Source organism: Asterias rubens, chromosome 10 (genome assembly GCF_902459465.1).
Source record: "Asterias rubens chromosome 10, eAstRub1.3, whole genome shotgun sequence".
Classification (NCBI taxonomy): domain Eukaryota; kingdom Metazoa; phylum Echinodermata; class Asteroidea; order Forcipulatida; family Asteriidae; genus Asterias; species Asterias rubens.
In genome coordinates this window covers 12546426-12567449 of record NC_047071.1, presented here as the reverse complement: position 1 = coordinate 12567449, position 21024 = coordinate 12546426, and the positions used below count along the sequence as shown (strand labels likewise).

Here is a 21024-nt window from a genome sequence, read left to right as displayed (position 1 = left end):
GACAGAAGAAATTAATGAGAGGGAATTGAAAATTTTGCTGTGACCTCCGAGCATTTTTGGGTGGAAAGGAGGACAAACCGCCTGGTATTGGACACCATAGAGAATGAGTTGATGCTGAGAAAACAGATGGCTGTGCGAAAGATGCGTTCCTTTGGACATTTCATACGTCTAGGGGGTTTCGACAAAGAATTAATCCAGGGGTCAGTCAAGGGGAAGAGAAGAAGAGGTCGTCTAGTAACATCTTGGATGAACGACATAAAGAAGTGGAGCGGGCAGGGAATGGCAGCTGCAGCGAGATCAACAGCAGATCGAGACCTTTGGCCTGAACTTGTGATGACCACCGCAGTATGATTTGTACAACGTTCAATAAAGGTATCATTGACCGTATTGAATAACCCCTGTTTTGCTATGAAAGTCGCCATCTTGTAGGGCAAACCGTATGCACGTCCAATTGCGTACATCAATGAAGCACGCATCACGCAGCATTCCCGGTTTGATTTTTACGGCACAAGCACGCACACGCACAGACGCCATGCTGTAGGTCAGATATTTGAACGGTGACGTCATATTCAATACGGTCTATCAAAAAATAAAGTGCTGGAGTAAAAATTCATCAAAGGATGACAACTTTTATTTTTTTAAATAACAAATTAATGCATGAAGAAAGAGGAGAGAAATCACAAGACCCTTTTGACAAAACCAAATAAAATCCCAACAGAAAAATAATTGTAACCAAACTGAGTTGGACAAAATAATAGTCTGGTGCCACGTGCAATGAATGTTAGCATTCATTACTGTTATTGGAAACAGGGAACATGACCAAGATGGTGACAGCATGATAAATGTCTATAACTACCTTCTTCAGAGTTATCTAAGATGTAGGTGAGTAATGCAATGATGAGTTTTATGTCGACTCTCTCATCATCGAAGCTGTGATGGTACGCCTGGAGTAACTCTTTGTCCTCGGCAGTGATGTCTGAACTGTCCTCGATAAGGTCCGTCTCAAAATCTGTCTCTGTCTGAGTGTTGGTGCTGTGGATGCAACAATTAAACACGTTGTGTTCAATCGAAAGTCATTTATAAAGCGCTAAAATCAAGCGTTTGCTCTAAGGTTTAAAGATGATGGTGGTAGAAAGATTCCCTTAAAATATTATTTGCTAAGCCAATCATTATTTTAGCATGTACAACAGATTTACGTGACTCTCCTTAAAACATTACTCTGTGATTTTCACCTTTGTCGACCAATAAAGCTGAAACTTCTACAGGTAAATTGTATTACATCTAAATACATCTTCATTCACAATAAGAAGGGATTCATGTCATGGCCAAAACCTTGATCTACAAAAGGTATCACACCCTTTAATCCTAGAGTACATTGAAACAATGGGACACCTGTTTCATCTTTACTGAATAATAATAAATCAACAATACAAAATTTGATGTTTTGGACACAACCAGGGCTTTGTCTCTCTACACCTCTTTCAGTGAAATCTGAAAAGAGGAATGAGGTAAATGAAAAACCCTGAAAGCAGGAGAACAAAAGCCTGACAAATCACAGGCCTTTCTAAACTCACATGTGAGCCTGAAGAACTTCTACAACATCAGTCTGGTTGAATTTCTTGGCCCAGTCTATTGCAGTCCTGTGAAATTAAAAGAGACACCATCATCACATTACTGGATACTCCGCTATAATAAACATCTCTCAAAGATGTTCCTTGGCGTGCCGTGGCCAAGTGGCTAAGAGAAAGCGACTCAAGGTGTGGTGTTTCTGATCAACAGAGTGTGGGCTTGAGTCTTGGTAATGGCACTTGCGACCTTTAGCAAAATACTTGACAAAAATTTGGATGGGCCATTAAGCCGGAGGTCCCATGTACTGGGAAGCACCCTTGTTTTCTCAGGCTTGCAAGCTACAGTGATTAAGTTCAATTATGAGGTATCCTTTTGTTTTATTACCAGGTACATGTATACATAATTATAGTAATAATAATAGGATTTGTTTATAGTAGATAAGGCACATTGATTCAAGTGAATGGGGAAACAAAATAATAAATCATAATAGTTAAAGGCACTGGACATGTTTGGTAGCTGCCAAAGATCAGTTTTCTCACTTTCTGTATCCCAACTAAGCTTGGGCGATATCGATTTATTTTCTTCACGATATATCGCCGACAATATATCGCGATATTCGATATAATCGCGATTAATTAAATTTGACATCATCAGTCTTCAAACTCCAAGTAAAAGTTGTAGAAGAGACAGTCATAGCATAAGAGAGGTGTTCTAATGACCTATTCTTCTGGTTTTACTCCAAACCCATGGGGTGCAAGATGTCTAAGCTAGCAAATACATCGCGATATTTAATCGATATCGCGATATATCGCGATATATCGATATTTCGATTAAAACCAAATCCATCCGATATCGAAATCGTTTCCAAATTAATATCGCGATATTCGATAATATCGTGATATCGCCCAAGCTTAATCCCAACATACAATAACAAATCTGTGAAAACTTTGGCTCATTTGGTCATCTAAATGGCAAGAAAATAATTCCTTCTTGCACAAAATTGTGCGCTTTCAGATGCCTGAAAAAATACTTCAACTTCAAATATTTTAGTGAGAAATTATATCTCTCTCAAAAACTACGATACTTCAGAGGGAGTCGTTTCATACAATGTTTTTATACAACAGCTCTCTGTTGCTTGTTACCAAGTAAGTTTGTATGCTAATATTTTGTTTGAGTCATTACCAAAGTGTTCAGTGCCTTTTAATAAATAAATTATCAAAATCTTCTTACAAAATCTTCTTACATGTCATTTGAAGCTCTCTGTGTAGCATTAGCTCCTAAGCTTAGCAATCTCTCTACGATTTCTACATTGCCTCTACCTGCTGCAAGCATTAGGGCGGTAGCGCTGGTCTCAGCGTGGGCATAGTCAGCTATTTAACAAACCACACCGAAGAAACAATTTGAAAAGATATTTTCAGTGAATGTTGTTCCAAGTTTGTTCCATACAGAAAGTGGGCCGTGAAAATCCTGGTTCACTGATTCTGTGTCCTTCAATGAGACACTCAGACCATAATCGCTTTGTCTTTCCGACATACATAGTATTCAACAATATGTGTTTTTTTTAGGGATACTTGAACTTTCTTTGTAATTCCTTGAACCAGTGAAGCATCTATTTTACAGCAGTTTGGGTGCTCCAATACAGAAGGGTTACCTCCTCTGGTTGCAACCCCCATTTGTACTATAAACTTAGTTTTTATATCTTTATTTATTTACTTGTAACTGTTATTCCTGTAATTTTGTCGTTGTACAGATGGAAATAAAACAAACAAACAAACAAACAAACAAACAAACATACATAATAGGGAACAAGTTTCCATATCAGGGAGATATACAATTCAATCAGATTAGAAAAGATTGGTTTATTTTTATAAATTTTGAATAAGGGAGAGTTGGCAGCACTCAACATAAGATGTTAAATTGTAGGCTGACAAAGTTAACACATCATTAAAAAGAACAAGTGCATAGTCTAACAGTAGGAGGGTTGACTGTGTACTGTGTAGATGCATACAACACAGAATATCATATTGCAGGCTGGCATATAGTTTTACATATCAATCAAAAACCACAGTACGTCTGCTCAGAACTATAGGCTCCTTAGTGCAATTTGTATGGATTTCTTAAAAATGCCTTTGCATATTTTGGAGCTCGTAAAATGGGGTTTATTGATCAAGGGTGGTCCTCAAAGTATTTGTTTGGCAAAAAGAAACATTGTTTTCTATGTAAAACATTAAAAAAATTATTTGGATAAATGTTTCTAAAACTTATATGCATTTTTCATTTAGTTTACTTTTGATCCGTACAAATATAAAATTGTCGTTAACGACCTTATAACTCGAGTAGATGATAGTGGATCCCCCAGGATAAGGTTAGCTTTTGCAAAATCCTTTGTTTCATCACAAGAAATAATCATAAGAAATAACAACTATATCTGTTGCTCACCACTGACGTTCTCCTCCAGTACAAGATGCATGAGTTGCGCAAACGCCTCCTCGGTGCCTTTCAGCCAGCAGTCACCGAGGGCGCTATCCATGTCCTTCTGCAACCAATCTGGCATGTCTGCTACATCCACAGATGCCTGTTTGAAATTAAAACAAAATAAATAAATGAATAAAGAAGAATAAGCAATCACTGATAAATTTCTTTATATTTTTTTTTATGGTGTAGATGTTCCCATTTTTTTTTATTTTGTGCTACCAAAGTTTTTTTTTTTAAAGAGATTTGGCTGGTTGCCAAGTTACCTGTTAGAATTACACGTAATAAACCGCAAGAAAAACGGATGACTGGGTGAATTTAACTCAATTTTGGGTGAACGAAGATAAATTAACTAGAACAGGATTTTAAGGTATGACCTTCGAATTAGCGCCAGGGTGCGATCTCTGGTTGTACGGCAGTTTAAGATTTAAAGGCAGTGGACACTATTGGTAATTACTCAAAATAACTATTAGCATAAAACCTTACTTGGTAACGAGTAATGGGGAGAGGTTGATAGTATAAAACACTGTGAGAAACGGCTCCCTCTGAAGTGGAGTAGTTTTCGAGAAAGAAGTAATTTTCCATGAATTTGATTTCGAGACCTCAAGTTTAGAAATTCGAGGTCTCGAAATCAAGCATCTGATGAAAGCACACAACTTCGTGTGACAAGGGCATTTTTTTCTTTCTTAGTTATCTCGCAACTTCAATGACCAATCGAGCTCAAATTTTCACAGGTTTGTTATTTTATGCATATGTTGAGATACAGCAAGTGAGGAGACTGGTCTTTGACAATTACCAATAGTGTCCACTGGCTTTAACAGCTTCTGGCAGCACAATCAAACAAAGACATTGACTTAATAGGAAGACTGCCATCATAGGGCTCGAGACCTCAGTTAGAAGAGCGCCGGCAAATTACTTGCGTCCAACCCTGCTCTACCTTGTAACTGGCGTTGTACAATGTAGCTAGACCAATTTTTAGTGGTAGTCTCTAAATCCAACTTAGTCCACCAAGGGCAAAATTATTCATGTTTAGATATGGGCCCCTCATACGATGCTACACGTGCAATCTGGGGGAATCTGTGCTGGGCAGCACAGTGTATTTTGCTTAGAGTGCCGGGCGAAATTTGTTGGTTCTGGGCCGGCCCGTCAGGCACCGCCCAGTGTATACAACACTGCTTGGACATGTACCATTACACTTACATCAAGCAATGCCTTGTTGGAGTTCGAACCCCCGCCCAGCCCAGTTGCAGAGAGGTCCCTGGTTATTTTACCGACTCCATCCTCGTTCCTTGAAGCAGCTCCTTTGACTACGCTGGGCTCTTCATACCACTCATTCAGCTGACTCTGCTGTTTAGCCACTGAAAATAGTGATTCATTAACAGTTAATTGTAATGGACACTATTGGCAATTAATCAAAGTAATTGTTAGCACTCTAAAAACTTACTTGGTAATGAGCAATGGATAGTTTAACAAGAAATGAAACCCTCTGAAGTAGTGTAAACAATTTTGCACTCAAATAATTAAAAGACTGAATGTACACCAGGGTGTCTCTTCTTTCATCATCCTCTTGTAACTTTGACGACCATTCGAGTACAAATTTTCACAGACTTGTCATTTTAAGTGAGAATACTGGTCTTTGACAATTTAAAAGGTGTCCAGTGCCTTTAATACACATTGGTGTAAATAAGTTGTTCTAAAAACAGTGTTTAATAATAGTAATGAACAATAATCAAACATCTTACACACGGCGCATTATTGCAATGATACTTACACTTGGACTTTTCCTTGATGAATTTCTGCATTCTATCATTAGTGTACCCCGTGCTGTCATCAATGAGAGTAAAAAGAAAGTAAGAAAGTTAGAAAGTGTAGGTATTACAAGGCAGACCTGGGGCCGATTTCACAAAGCAATATAATTCATCGCAACACAAATTTTCAGTATCACCATAGTGATTTGTATTGTGACATCACGTTTTACTAAGCAACTACGATTGATTTGCAGTTACGATCAATCTTAGATCTTTGTGAAATCGGCCCCTGATACTACATAAAGGCATGGAAAGGCAACAGAAGGTAATAGCACTCCTTGCCAGTGGTCATTTTGATTTAACCATTAGGCCATCAGAAACAAAATGTATGTTTGGTGTAACCTGAACAATTCTAAAAATGTGCAAAAAAAAGAGGTTACTATGGCCTAATGTTTCGACTCTAGCAGAGTCTGTCCCGAAGGCTAAGTAACAACACAACAAATAGCCTTCAAGAAAGACTCTGCTAGGGTTGAAACGTCAGGCTGTTAACCTTATTTTTTGCATTTATACCATCAACCCTTTTGATGGGTAAGCTATTTGCAATAGCTAATTTTTTATTTTAGGATTTTTACCACAGAAAGAATTGATGAGGATATTTAAACAAATTGGGATAACTTACCATTTTAGTGCATCCTCAAGAAAGAGTTCCTCCACCTCAAAGATTTTACCAGGAACTGCGAGAAAAATAGAAACAATTACATTGCCTTTGTTTGTTTTTACAGGGCTCCCTGAGTAATGCAGACAGCTATCCATTTAACGTTATTTTCACAAAGATTATTCTTAAATTGTACCTACCCGAAACCAGAGGGCAGTTGTTGAAGTATCGAACGAAGAGCTCCGTATCCAGAGCGGCACTCATGAGAATGACTTTTAAATGCTTCAATCTGACCATGACCTCTCGCAGTTGGATCAGTAGGAAATCACAGAAGCGGTCTCGTTCATGTATCTCATCCTAATGAATGTACACATGAATAATTCATAAACTAAGAGAAAAGGACTACGCTTAATAATAATAATGATACCGATAATAATATACCGTTCTTGGGTTGTAATGGCCGAGCAGATGGTGACACTGGATTCAAGGTCTGGGGTTTCTGATCAGCAGAGTGTGGGTTGAGTGCTCACCAACCCAAAGTGTTAAGAATCTTATAGGTGCGTGTTAAGTTTGTAGAAAAACTGAAATACAACAATTACTAATGGTCTCACTTCTTTACCCTTGGAGATTTTTTGTCATTTAGCCTCCAAGGGTCGAAAAATCAGGCCCCAAGCTTGGGCGACTAGTTCTACTAGCATCGAAGGCGCCACAACTACTACAACAAGTCGGACTACCTGCTTGGTGAACCAGTTGTGTCGCTCACGACGATTCACGACAACATAATTTACAATTAAACACAATCAAACATCAGTGGCACAATCCTTCCAGCGTGAACTTTACTACATTGAGCCTGCGACAAACAATATCCCTTAATGCATCTTGGGAATTCAAAATTGGTCGTGACGAGTGTTAAAGTCGCAACTATATGAGGCGAGACTAGACGAGTAGTAAATTTCACTAGTCGCCCAGGCCTAGTCAGGCCATTAACAAAAATTTCAGCTATAACAAAGGTACTGTTGGTTGAAAAACAGTTAAAAAACACCCAATTCCCTTTTCTCACAAATTGAATAGTAAAACCCCCCTCTTTTTTCTGCGATAAAATTTTGTACGAACATCTTACCACGATAATGTGTGTGACAGACTGCAGTGCATTATCACCTGCCATCAATGTCCGAAGCAGAACTCCATTGGTGCAGAACGTCAACACTGTCTTAGGTGAGACCCTGTCATGTAAATACAGGCAGATTCAAAATAAACGGCATAAAAAAATCATTCTCTGAATGATGCAATTCTCACATCAAGGATAGAGAACTATTACACAATTAGATCCCGACGTCTTCAAGTGAATGGTTAAAACTGTGAATCCCCACAAACTCCTGGAGCATTCTTTTATCCTGTTTCCAGCTCAACAATTCATAATTCCTGCCAATGCGAGCACCTCAAACTTGCAACAAAAATTGTGTCGCATTCGCAGGAAGTATGCAACCAGGCTAAAGAAAGTTGTAAAGATGCCCAATCTTCTTTCCAGTCTGTACAAGTCTAGTACAATTTGTGACTGTATCCTGCTCATTATTGCTCAGCAGGGATTTTTAAAGCAATTTTCCGCTCGATGAAATTGGGCCAGAAGCACTGCAGAGTGCAAAGGTAACCATACAGACACCTCAAATGTAAGTAAGTTTCAAAGACGCCTTACCTACTCTCCAGTCTGATCTGATACCCAACAGCTTGGCCGATACTTTCCCCTCTCTCTGCAGCGACCCTCTCAGCAATAGACAAAGCAGACAGTCTACGAGGCTGAGTGCACAGGATACGACAACTCTGCTTCTGCTGGAAAGACTCGTCTAGGATGAACTGCGGAATCTGCAGGTAGGAAGAGAGATCACAAGTTATGACTAATGTTTCTGTTTCAAAATTAATATTCTTTATCCCCGATGCAAATTTAACATCTATTAAATCGTTGCGGAACCCGCGGCTAAAACATAGGACTTGAACTGCCACTAGCTACCGCCCAATTCCGGTGGTCTAGTTGTAAGACACTGCTCAAGGGTCGTTGGTTCGAATCCCACCCGAGTGATGCTTGTGATTTTTTTGTTTAAAGGACTCGGGAAAGTAGCGAGTAATACAGTGCTAACACACATCTGTGCAAGGGAAAAAATCAAAATCAAAATTCTTCTTCTCGTGTATAAAGTTGTTCATAAACTGCTCATTTCCAGCTTTCCTCTGAGACCCCATACCATGAGTGATTCTCTGAACCTAAGTGGGCCCTGAACTTTGAGTCCTGTGCATGCACCAAACCATGGCCCAATTTCATAAAGCCTGTAAGCACAAAAACTTGCCAAGCACAGAATAGAATCGCTTAGCAATAAAAGTTTCCAGCCAAATTTAGATTAAGTTGGCATGGCTGGTGCCACACTAAATGCTTGTCAAAGCGATTTATCAAGCAGTATTTTCTGCTTAACAGTTTCAATTCAATTCAAGAATACAGTTTCATGAAAATGGGCCCAAGACAATATAAACACAGAACCTGAGTTGTCTTTCCCGATCCAGTCTCTCCAGAGATCATGACGACTCTCTGTCGATTGATGGCTTGCATGATCTCATCCTTCATCAAGTACACCGGTAGCGTCTGCCGGAACGAGTCAAGATCAGAGCCTGCCCTCTTTGCTGGGGTTTGCGCAATGCCGTTGTTGAGCCGACCAGTGGTTTTTGGTGTTTCTCTGGGTTGTCCACCTGTGAGTTGTTTTGGTTTAACGTTGCAGAAAAAAATTTAACATGAGATTATTTCATTAAAAGCCTTACTTCTTGCCTGCAGGGCCCAATTTCATAAAGCCTGTAAACCTAAAACCTTGCTTAAAGGTTTTTAATTTCTCACTAAAATAATAAAAGACTTCTAGCTAGAAGTCTTTTATTCTTAAATGAAAGCACACAAATTCGTCCAACAAGGGTTTTTTTTTCTTTCATAATTTTCTCGCAACTTCAATGACCAATTGAGCCCAAATTTTCACAGGTTTGTTATTTTATGGTTATGATGGGATACACCAAGTGAGAAGACTGGTCTTTGACATTTACCAAATGTGTACCTTCCCTTTAAAATGAATTTCAACAATTTTGTGCTGACGTTGACCGGAAAAACCTATACTATTATTGATTGAGTAAAGAATACAAGATAACAATATGTAAATGTTAGTGTTCTGACCAGGTACACCATAGCGTCTTCTCTCCATCCTAGGCTGAAGCTCTAACCTCTCTCTCTGGTTGACTGGGAAGCGTTGGAGTAGACCGTGGGACTCATTACGTGAATCTCGGGTGAGATCAAATGTTGCTATGCTGCCTTGTTTATTCTTCTCCTTCTTGAACAGGGTCAAGTATCGACTGGCTCCTTTGCTGTAAGAAAGCAAAGATAAAAAAAAATATTATTTTGTTTTTACCCTAGTAAAAAAAATGCTCATGCAGTTCATAGAACTTGGGAAAGTACCAAGTCTACCTTGCTTAAAGGCAGTGGACACTGTTGCTCAAAATAATTATTAGAACAAGACTTATTTGGTAACGAGTAATGGGCAGAGGTTGATAATATACAACATTGTGAGAAACGGCTCCCTCTGAAGTGACGTAGTTTTCGAGAAAGAAGCAATTTTACACGAATTTGATTTCAAGACCTCAGAATTAGATTTTGAGGTCTCGAAATCAAGCATCTGAAAGCACACAACTTTGTGTGACAAGGGTGTTTTTTCTTACATATATCTCGCAATTTTGACGACCAATTGAGCTCAAATTTTCACAAGTTTGTATTTTATGCATATGTTGAGATACACCAAATGAGAAATACACATTGGTGAGGGTAAAAGCTAAACTATATTCTTCATCTTCATTACATACCAAAAATAAACATCTACTAAATAATTGTGGGACCTGTTGCTAGGGAATCAAACTGCCTCTAGCTGTCCGGCTAGCTTGCAGTGCAAGCGTCGTGGGTTTGAACCCCACCAGAGTGATTTGCCTGTGGATTCTTTTTAAACTGAACTTGCTTGAAGGCCACTTCAAGGTGTGGGCTACAACTATTTCTTTCCAGAGGCTGTTGCCAGACCTGCTCCTAGGGCTGAAACGGGGTTACCCCGTTTACAGTCCATATGGATGTAGGCTTGGGTATCATCAACCCGAATACTTGTAAATCTGTAAGTTTCAACATACCCTTTGCTTTTAGATTTCAGTCCAAAATTTTGGGCCAGGCCATGAATGTAGGCTCTCTCTGTGTTGTTCAAAGAAGATGGAAACTCTAGCTCTAAAGAAAAAGGGAAAAAGGTTTAAGGTATGTGTAATAGTGTGGAGATTTCATTTTCTTTTATGTAAGTAGGCAAGATCAATTTTAATAAGTAGAAATGAAATTTGTGAAATTCTGTGTGTTATACAATGCACATAAAAGCACTCATAACAGAAGGGATTTTTCTCGTCGTTTCTGGCAGTGGCTGCCAAGTGCACAAAAGCAACTTGTTAACCCTTTTAAGGTGTTACTTAAATTGTTCTCAGAATTTCCAATGCAAGTGCCCATATTGCAAAATTAATGGCCTCGCCTTCTCCAACATGATATTCCAGGCCAATGTATTGAATGATCAGACAGTATAAGAAAAAATGATATACCTTTTTTAGTCTCATTATGTCTAAATTCTTGAATAGCGATGTTGACTGATATCTTGATTTCTTCACCCACGAGAACCTCCTTGGGATTGTTCCTCTTGCCCTTGTAGTTCTTCGGCATGTTGCTAGGGTTGATGTCTCCTCCACCGTCAATGGGAAAACCACCTCCAAAAGTGGGAGAGTCAGTTGAGCTGCAAAGAGACGACAGCTGGCCGGATGGAAACAAGTGGGACTGCTGACCGAAATTCCTGTAAATTATACAGAATGATGAGTAAGAAGATCTATGCTTTGTTTTAGTTAGTTGCGATAACCCTCCTCCCATCAGGAGGAGGGCTACATTAGTAATATCACAAATTTGTTTTAATGTGATGTTTTAAATTGCAATATATATGTACATTATCCCATGCAGCATCCTGTTAAGCAGCATCCACCAACCGATTCCAGTATTCTCCTTGAGTCCTGAAGACAATCAGAGCAAACTGATCAAAATGTTGAGTCGTTAACAGTCTGTTCTTTTCACAACCAGTACCACCACTAGGGATATCACTCAGAAGGGATATTCACATGGTACCTCCATGCATGGTGTTACCGCAAACCTCTCTTTAGTTCATGTAGTTATACTTCCACCACAGAGAGTTTCAACTTCTTCATATCTTGCAATTATATGTTGATTATTAAGGAAAAGCTTCCGTATGGCACCACCACTTTTTCATACGATATGAAATAACACAGTATCTAATTAACCTCAATAAGATATCCCTTTTTGTAAAAATTTTTGAAAAAGTGGTGGCGCCATACGGAAAGTTATCCATTATTAAATTTGTATTTGCTGAACGGTAGCTCAAAGGTTCTGGTTTGGGCCAATACCTTGTTTTACGTGTACTACACTCAGCCCCTGTTCACTCAGGTTAATTCAGCTAAAGAAAACATCCAACTTCAATCTACACTACAGATAAGTCTGGCTGAACATTTTTTTGTACAGAACATTTCCTTTAAAAAAAAAATCTTTTATTTATATTATTGCAGATTTTCAACAGGGAACAGGGTGAATTAATTTCTAGACCACTACTACTACATAGTATACACATAATGAATGTTTATGAATGCAATGGTGCGAATATGTTCATGAGTTGAAAGATGGAATGTTCTATTCAACGAGGCGGAGCCGAGTTGAATGGAACATTCCAGCTTTCAACGAATGAACATATCCGCACCATTGCACGAATGAAAAACATTCATTATTTGTTTTATATAACATCCAAGTAGATCTTTGTCATTTTGATTGAAAGATACAACTTTCAAAACAAACAATTTCAACTGTAGAAGCCGAATGCTAGTAATTTTACTATGCCTTCTTGCAGTAACACCTGCTGCATTACCAAAGACACGCGCACGCAGTGATGTTTTTACTCAGCTTTTTCGTTCCATCCGAAAAGTACCATTGCACTCTGCCAGCGTGCAATGGTACTTTTCGGATGGAACGAAAAAGCACGGTGAGTGACTCAGCGTGCAATGGTACTTTTATTTGCTATCACGTGACGGACAATCCTCCAATCAAATGGCAAGGATCTGCTTGGGTGTTATATAGTACATACTAATATAAGAGCTATAGGCTCACTCACTCTGCCATCTGCTGGATAAGCTGGAGTACAATACAAATAAAATTCAAAGAATACACACTGCACACACAGACAGACCCTAGTATGATTGTAAGTTAATATATTTTTGGGGAGATTTGGTTCCCACCCAGAGGAAGAAAACTGTTTGTGATATGATAAAACTATATCCTGGTGTCATGTGTTTTCAGTAGGATAACAGGAAAATTGTTCACAATCAAAAACTAATTTTTTTTTTTCTTCAAATCATCTATCCAATTTTTTAACAATAACACTTACACTTCATGGTGTGTTGAAATTGTTAAAGTTTTGGTTTTACATTGCGAGAGACAGTCCGCCATTAACAGTGCTTATGCATGCACGACATTGGAGCAACGTCATATGTTTTCACACCTTTCATTTGAATATTTGAATATTCAGAAGCTAGTATGGCGTGCAAAATAAATCAAAAAATATTATTCAATTACTACTTAATTACTACTTAATTTAATTACAATTTTGTCCTAAGGCATTTTGGCTACTATATTTAGAATCCAGAGATATCATTAGGCATGAAAGTAAAACACCCCACCCCCTTGAAACACACACACTTCATAACAATCCGTTTTCCCCCATTTCAGACCAGTAATGTTTGGTTTCAGGAGATAAGAAACCAATCTATGATATTTTCTCTTTAATGTAGACTTAATATTTATTACTCTTATCGGAATTTATTATAGTATGCAGTAAATTAAAAAAAAAATTTTTTGTAATCTTCACTTAAAATATTTTAATATTTTCCCATATTGGCACACCATAGAATCCCAAATCGTAACCACCTCACGTGATACATCTAGTGACTTAAGCAGAATGAAACTCAATCTAGCAGATAGTAATTTTGATTTGAACTTTCGAGGTTGGATGTTTCTTTGACTCATTTGAATGTGGGCATAATAATGCACTAGTGATTAGTACCAAAAATCAATCATTTTATAAATGTTTGAGCATAACCAACGACAGGAAACTTTTTTCTCAGCATGATTAAGCCTGATGAAAATACAGACTGTGAGTAAACTGCATAGCTTCTGTCACCGGTGCAGCTTGCACAATCTCGCGGTAAACAGGAATCAAAGTTGGGGACCGAAAACATATGACATGTATGAGGGTCGATAACGTATGACGCAATGATATATAAAAAAAAGGGCTGGGACAGTGGGAGGGTTCTACTACAATCTACATAACTAGGAAAATAAAATGTTGTGCTGAAGTGGTTTGTTTGAAGATGAAGCTGTCATGGACTCATGGCTGTACGAAGTGGAGAAACACAGACCATGCACCGACACGCATGAGTCCATGACACACAGCACAGTTTGGTGGATCGTCAACTTTGTATTCCCAGCATGCGTCGGAATCGAGAATTTACACTCGATCTTCTTCTTCTTGTCAATCATTGCAATCAAAATGTCAAAGACAAAATGGTTAATATAAAATTAACCCATTTCTTGTTGCAACTCAACTATTAAGTATTATAATAATAATAACTATAAGTATAAAACACATTACAGTTAACTTAAAATACCTGTGGATGCAAACTTCCAAAGCTACTTCCAGTGCAGTTAACCATCTATGATCTACACCATCCGGTATTGCTCATTCATTGACAGAAATCCCAGAGTCAGACAACCAAGCGACATTCATTTTTGACACCGGATTGTACGCGTAATATTTGCCGCCCTCAAGCGACAACTTGTTTTCGTCATTGAAAAGGTGAAAGTTTTTCAACTTTACTTACTTGCTAAAAATAGAAGTACGATTTCTCAAACAAAAGTTTACACGTTTTCTATACATTTACCTGCTTTCCTCTTCCAGCGATGATCGACACTGCACATTGTTAGACCTTAAATTTGTTGAATTTCCCCGATCAAGTTGAAATGCCATTGTTGAGTGACAGGAAATTTAAAAAGTTGGAAGTAAAATAAGTTTACAATCTGGTCCCGTTCTAATAAAAAAATCGATGGTTTGATGTAGTGTACAAGCACTTTGAAAGAGGAACATAGGGTGCCAGCTTTGAATGGAAGCGCGGCGGGTTGACCTTTTTTTTCAGGAAACATTAATTGCTATTTAATGTTTATTAATATTAATTTACAGAAGGATTTTATAGAATTAACTGTCGAATGGAGTATATTAAATTTTTTAAGAAATGTAAATCAGATTGCCGTTGAGCTAACCATTTTTGTTGCAATCTTGTGAGAGTACGCGCATGCGCAAGATACAAGGTCAGCAAACTTTGATAAACGGACATTGTCATCACGACATGACAAAGTACCCAGATTGAATGACAGCAACTTTTGAGATTGAATGCCCCCCACCACCTTCCCGCCAAACCACAACTTGGCCAGAACAACAACAATGTGTGAAAAACCACTTGCCTGTGTGTACAGGCCCTCTGAAACAAACCCACTTGGGCAGCGCAAGAGCACTGGACTACTGGTTATAAGAATTGACCTGGGGCCCGTCTCAAACCACGGCTTGGAGGTAACTGATCAAACTCATGCCTCTCAACAAGAAGTTTATGACCACACCACGTGGTGTACAACAAGTGTCCTGATCAAAGGCTTGAATGAGCTAAGTATTGGTCTCGAGACGGTAGCTAGCTTCGCTCGAATCATTTATTTTTAAAGGCAGTGGACACTATTGGTAATTGTCAAAGACTAGCCTTCACAGTAGGTGTGATGCATAAAATAACAAACCTGTGAAAATTTGAGCTCAATCGGTCATCAAAGTTGCGAGATAATAATGAAAGACGAAAACACCCTGGTCACAGAAGTTGTGTGTGTTTTTTGGTTGATTTCGAGACCTCAAGTTCTAAACTTGAGGTCTCGAAATCAAAATAATTCGTGAAACATTACTTCTTTCTCCAAAACTATGGCACTTCAGAGGGAGCGGTTTCTCACAATGTTTTATACCACCAACCTTTCCCCATTACTTGTCACCAAGAAAGGTTTTATGCGAATAATTATTTTAAGTAATTACCAATAGTGTCCAACTTCTTGTCGTTCCAAAATGTGGCCTATGCAAAGTAAACAGCGCCCTCTGTTGGTTAGATCCTGTACATCGTACGTGCCATAACAACCTGTTGACGCCGTCTGAAAGTTCACCCACAATCTCAGAGGGGTCATCTCGTACCTATTGAAAGTTGTGTTTGTTTTCCCGTTCGATCCAATCGATGCAGTGCGAAACAGAGCCACTTCACTCAGTTCATATATGCTCAGTTTGTTGTTCGTGAATCAGAACTCAGTGTTGGGGGACTTTGGTTCTTGAATGGAACTGTGTGATTACGGTGTACATTTTGTAGCCATTTTGTTACAGTGTGAGTTGTTGCAGTGACTGAATGGTTACGGGCCCGGGCTTACAGAGTGCAATACCTTGTGCGCATTGTTTTCTTCTCCAAAATAATAGGGTATTGTTTTAGAGAGATAAGCCTACAATAAGAAACGCTCTTGTAAAACCGACGCTAGAGAATGGCTCATGAAAAAAACCTTTAAAACATCATAACAACATTAGACCTGTCATTTCGAAACACTGGTGATGATACGCAGGGTAAATATTGTGTCAACTCTGGTCTAGTGTTGAGTCTCCAAGGGGCAGTCCAGTTCTGCATCCAGCCTGTGTTCCGGATGCGCGATGTGCCACGCAGATGTGAGTAAGTCAATTCAATGGTTCTGGGAGGATATTGCTATGTATGCCACCGTTTTTGGGGGTATTTTACAAGCTAAATTACCCATTCATAGCTCAAAAAGGTAGTTTTTACTTGACGTAATTTACAATCGCTCTAACGAAGATGACCTCCCACCTTTAAAAATATAATAACAATACAGATTCACCCATTGTCACGAAGGCACGATTAATGGAATAAGCCTATAATCGTATCGCCAATCCACCTGGTTGATTTTGCTGAACAGAAAGACACTGTGGGAAGTAAAAGGTGGTTCCCACAGCGGGGTTCCTATTTATTCAGCGCTTTTCGGTCATTCATCAAAATCAACAGGCAGCAGTAACTGTGACTGTTCACGCAGGAAAAACCCAATAAAACCTAGCCCTGGCGGCCATACACTTTCTATTATACTAGACAGAGGAGAAGAGTCATAGGGCTAAATAAAACCTTAAATTTTACATCAAGAAGAGTGTTGAGACTGCTCATCATCTTTCTTCTCTCTTTTTTTTCTCTCGAATGTACGACTTTAGTGAACATAATTAAAGCTGGTCTTTGCTCTGATTGAGGAGCTTAGCTAGAAAAAGGGTCACTTTGCTCTCCCAAACATGTTTTGGGATTTGACGCAACAAGTGGGGCAACATATTGTGAAACTTGTTTAATTACCGTTTGTAACAACCCCTTCGATTTGTTTTTTTTTCGACTCACTACTTCTTGATCACAGCATTCAATTAAAAATGCTGTTTTTTTATGTGTTGGATGCAAATAGTGCTACACTAACTTTGTATGACCTTTAAAGGCAGTGGTAACTATTTGGTAATTACTCAAAATAATTATTAGCTTAAAACCTTACTTGGTAACAAGTAATGGGAGATGCTGGTAGTGAGAAGCGGCTCTCTCTCTGAAGTGGAGGTGTTTTCGAGAAAGAAGTAATTTTCCACGAATTTTATTTCGAGACCTCATTTTTATAATTATTTTGAGGTCTCGAAATCAAACATCTGAAAGCACACAACTCAGTGTGACAAGGGTGTTTTTTCTTTCACTATTATAATTATGTCGCAACTTCGATGACCGATTGCGCTCATATTTTCATAGTTTTTTTATTTTATGCGTAGGTGAGAAGACTATCCAGTGTATTTAAAGTTTTTTTGTGCTTCTTGTGCGACTCAAATAATATAAACGTACACGGGTGTACACTAAACTCACCCGGTTGTAGAAGAAAGCTTCCTCTAACAATCTGAGGTGCTCAGTGAGACGAAAATCATTAATTTTGTACAACAGATTTATGGGGCTCTCTTGAAAACATTGCTCTGTGATTTTAACCTTTTTCCCCTGAAAATCTTGACGACTAATGAAGCTGTCCTTTTACAGGTATACAAACATCTTTATGTCACGGCCCAACACTTGATCTACTTGGCTTAGGCCTATACAAGCCAACACAGCACTAATAATTATTTTAAATTAATGTACCAGAACCATCTTGTCCCTCTTTTTCCCCAAAACTGCAGGAAACACTCGATATGAAATGACAGATTCACCATAGGGTTGAGCCCACCCTTGCCATGCCTTCCGGCTCCTGCCTTGGGATAGGCCTATGTAAGAATGTCAACACAGTATCTAGATAAATCAGGTACAAAAAATGAGGACTTAACATTGGGTGGTTTTAAAACGTGGCGGGTCCAGAAAAACCTGTAGATTTTTTCAGTAAAAAAAGGCAAAATCTATATTCTGTTATGCACATTTTCATGTCACTAAGGCAGTAAACAATGCTCAGCAATTTTCTGCTAAGCAAAAAAAAAAAGCAAGAATGTTACACGTGGCTATCTTGGTTAGTAACATATTTCTGGTAAACAGAAATAAGCAGCTCTAGCATCCCATCCAAAACTGGCAAATTACGTTTGCATAATGTCAGACAATGTTTTACACAAAACTCTTAATTTCTTTGTTCGAAGAACGCATTGTTCTATAAACCTATTTATTTTTCAAAGAACGTATGTAAAAGAGCCAAGTCCACTTTGATAAGGTTTTCATGCATAATAAGCAAAGAAAAAATAGCTCAATGCAACGTCTATTGTGAGCTTATAGATAATGGATTGGAAACTGTGTGGTTTCGTGCAGCAAATGTTTTTTATTTCCAACCGTAAGATGAAACTTCTAATGTTTTTTTCCAGGGTTGTGTTTTCTTCACGGACGACGATGGGACGAATCCCCAGCCGCAAGCCAGCCTTCGGGTTGCATCAAAGGAAACACATCTATCCGTGAAGCACTGCAGGATTTCTACACAAGAAAGGTAGAAGTACCTGAACACATAGCCGAACTGCGTAAAGCCAAACTCGACCAAATCTTGCCCGGTCTACTTGCCAGAGTCCAGAGAAACACGTCACGAGTCAGGTGCCTTGACGCTATCTACGTTGGCAGTACAGTAGAGGACTTGGTCATCCGGGGCCATGCTGATTACAATGTTATTGTGCCGCTGTCTGTTGTAGGGACGATCACGCCTGTTTCGGCGGGAAAACCTGAGCAGTTTGTGTTGAGACTCCCGCGCCTTTTCAACATCAAGGAAGTAAACGAGGACCGCTGGGCTGGTTGGAGGGGCGAACGGAACTTTCTCTGTCCTACCTTGGCAAATAAAATGTTCCTCAAGTTCATCAAAAAGTGGCATGAAGTCAGGCAACACAGTGACACGGTAGTTATTACAAATTCTGGCGTGAAAACTTCCCCAGTACGAGTAGTGACATCACTCGGGGCTGACGCCACGAATGAAAATACAGCAGTTACCATTGAAATAATTCCAGGGATTGTACTAGGAAAGAAGAGCGCTGATACACGGCGACTTTTCATCGCTAAAGATTTTTGCGGGAAAGAAGTTTCGGCCACAGATGATCCGGTTTGGACGCAGGTAAGCTACGAAAGCGAGAGGGCGCTCTTGCTCAAAGTGAATCGTGCAGACGGGAGCTGCAGAGCACGAGCTTTGAAAATCTTCAAAACATTACGGTCCAAAGATGACACATTGGCACATCTCACCTCCTACCAGATGAAGCACGCCCTCTTACACCTGTGCGACGAGCAAGTTGATCAGTCTCGATGGCAAAGACGAACCATAGAACACTGTTTCGCTGAAATACTTTGCAAATTGACCGATTTCATTTCGAGAAGAGAACTGCCGCATTTTTTCGTCAGCAATTTGAACCTCCTGGAGGACATTCCTGAGAGGACGTTGGCCAAAGTAGAGAGCCGTTTGAGGGTATTGTCCAAACGCGAAAAGGAACTCGGAAGACTACTCAGCAAGGAGTGAAAAACGATCATTTTGCCAAATAAAAAATTGCAATAAGGCAAACAGACTTCTGAATGAAACAAGCTTGCCTGAGCAGATTTAGTCATGTATTTGTCTTTTTCTTGGTTTTTTTCCGGCCAATATTTATAATTCCCGGCTTCTGCTCAATTTAGTTGTAACGGCATTTACAATTCAAAATCAGTTTCTGTCCAAACGTGAAAAGGAAATTTGTAAACTTCTGAGCAATGAGTGAATAATGCTAAAAATAAAATAAAATATTGTGATAAGCAAACAGACTTGTGTGAAACCAGCTGGACTGACAGCATGTGTTTGTCTTTATATAGGTTGGCTATTTTAAACACTACTCGGCTCAATCAATTTCGTTTAAAATTAATTCTCTGTTGCACCAGCATTCAACACGACAAGGCGGAAGTGTTGCTGCACATTGCTGGAAAACACGTCGGACCGGACCACTTTGCAAACTGACCCCATCTTTAGTTGTTTTGATGCATCCAGCAGTAATCACCTGGTCAACTTTGCCGGAAAATTGCAAGAAAATCACTTTATTTCGAAACGTATCTAAACTCACGACTTGGACTTGCATGTACTTGCACGTACGTGTGTTTGATGTTAGATCCAGGCAAAGTCTGCCTCGAATGACGTCACAAAAGGGGTAGGCGGAGTCACCCCAAGCAACTTGATCTAATTTTTAAACAAACATCGTTACACACCATTACTCAAAAAGTTATTTTGTTGTTCATAAACATTACTCTATAATAATGTACGAAGGAAAAAAATTATGTTTCCAGGTGACTTTAATAATTATTTTTTATCCCCAATGCAAATTTAACATCTATTATGGGTGCGTTCGTTTAGCTTCCCTGGGTCGACCCCGGTGTGTGGCGGATTTTTTTTCTAGGACAAACGTGGCCTCTGCCTACGTTCGTCCTGGGGAAAAAAAACGCCACACACCGGGGTCGACCTGGGGAAGCTAAACGAACGCACCCTGTAAGACAATCATTATATCACTTGTTATCCCCCAACATGTGAATAATAACATTAGAAGCAATGTTGCGGTAACGCTTCTCATAGTGTATTCCAATAGCAGTTTACTCGTCCTAGATATATAGCGACCTCTTTTGAATCATCCCCTTCAGCCACATGCCGTCTCCGTCTTGGTCATGTTCCTTGTATCGATTAACAAAACATGAATGCTAATTATCATTGTGCAAATTAATAGGAACCAGACTACTTTGTTCTTCCAGCCTCGGTTTGGTTATATTGGTGTCAATGGGGAAAATAGGATTAGTGCATTACGATGACGGTCAGTAGTTTCCCAATGTTGGCGTGACCTGGCGAATCGGCCC

General features: G+C 39.1%; 2 protein-coding genes across 3 annotated transcripts in view; one reads left to right on the top strand and one right to left on the bottom strand.

Moving 5' to 3' along the window:
• Positions 1–14368, bottom strand: part of LOC117295863 (3'-5' RNA helicase YTHDC2-like) — a 32476-nt gene extending 18108 nt beyond the window's left edge. The window contains exons 1-15 of the mRNA XM_033778643.1: positions 14251–14368; positions 11080–11324; positions 10633–10723; positions 9641–9828; positions 8969–9174; positions 8138–8304; positions 7565–7667; positions 6645–6801; positions 6469–6523; positions 5813–5865; positions 5242–5399; positions 4009–4144; positions 2813–2939; positions 1575–1640; positions 857–1032 (exon numbers count right to left, since the gene is read on the bottom strand). Coding sequence (XP_033634534.1) covers positions 857–1032; positions 1575–1640; positions 2813–2939; positions 4009–4144; positions 5242–5399; positions 5813–5865; positions 6469–6523; positions 6645–6801; positions 7565–7667; positions 8138–8304; positions 8969–9174; positions 9641–9828; positions 10633–10723; positions 11080–11197 — 1801 coding nt within the window. The 5' untranslated portion in view covers positions 11198–11324; positions 14251–14368. The remainder of the gene's footprint in view (positions 1–856; positions 1033–1574; positions 1641–2812; positions 2940–4008; positions 4145–5241; positions 5400–5812; positions 5866–6468; positions 6524–6644; positions 6802–7564; positions 7668–8137; positions 8305–8968; positions 9175–9640; positions 9829–10632; positions 10724–11079; positions 11325–14250) is intronic.
• A 1518-nt stretch (positions 14369–15886) lies between these two features.
• On the top strand, positions 15887–20253 carry LOC117295829 (cyclic GMP-AMP synthase-like). 2 transcript variants are annotated; one of them, XM_033778599.1, is made up of 3 exons: positions 15887–16370; positions 17892–18013; positions 18555–20253. In XM_033778599.1, the coding sequence occupies exons 2-3, from the start codon at positions 17986–17988 to the stop codon at positions 19676–19678; spliced, it is 1152 nt and encodes a 383-aa protein (XP_033634490.1). In that variant the 5' UTR covers positions 15887–16370; positions 17892–17985; the 3' UTR covers positions 19679–20253. The 2 variants fall into 2 exon arrangements, with proteins under 2 accessions (XP_033634490.1, XP_033634489.1); XM_033778598.1 differs by having other exon boundaries at positions 15887–16374.
• Positions 20254–21024: the final 771 nt, after the last annotated feature.

Coding starts and splice junctions, on each gene's coding strand:
- LOC117295829 (XM_033778599.1), top strand. CDS start 17,986: ATGTCAACACAGTATCTAGATAAATCAG. Junction 18,014..18,554: donor ACAGTATCTAGATAAATCAG/GTACAAAAAATG, acceptor GTTTTTTTCCAG/GGTTGTGTTTTCTTCACGGA.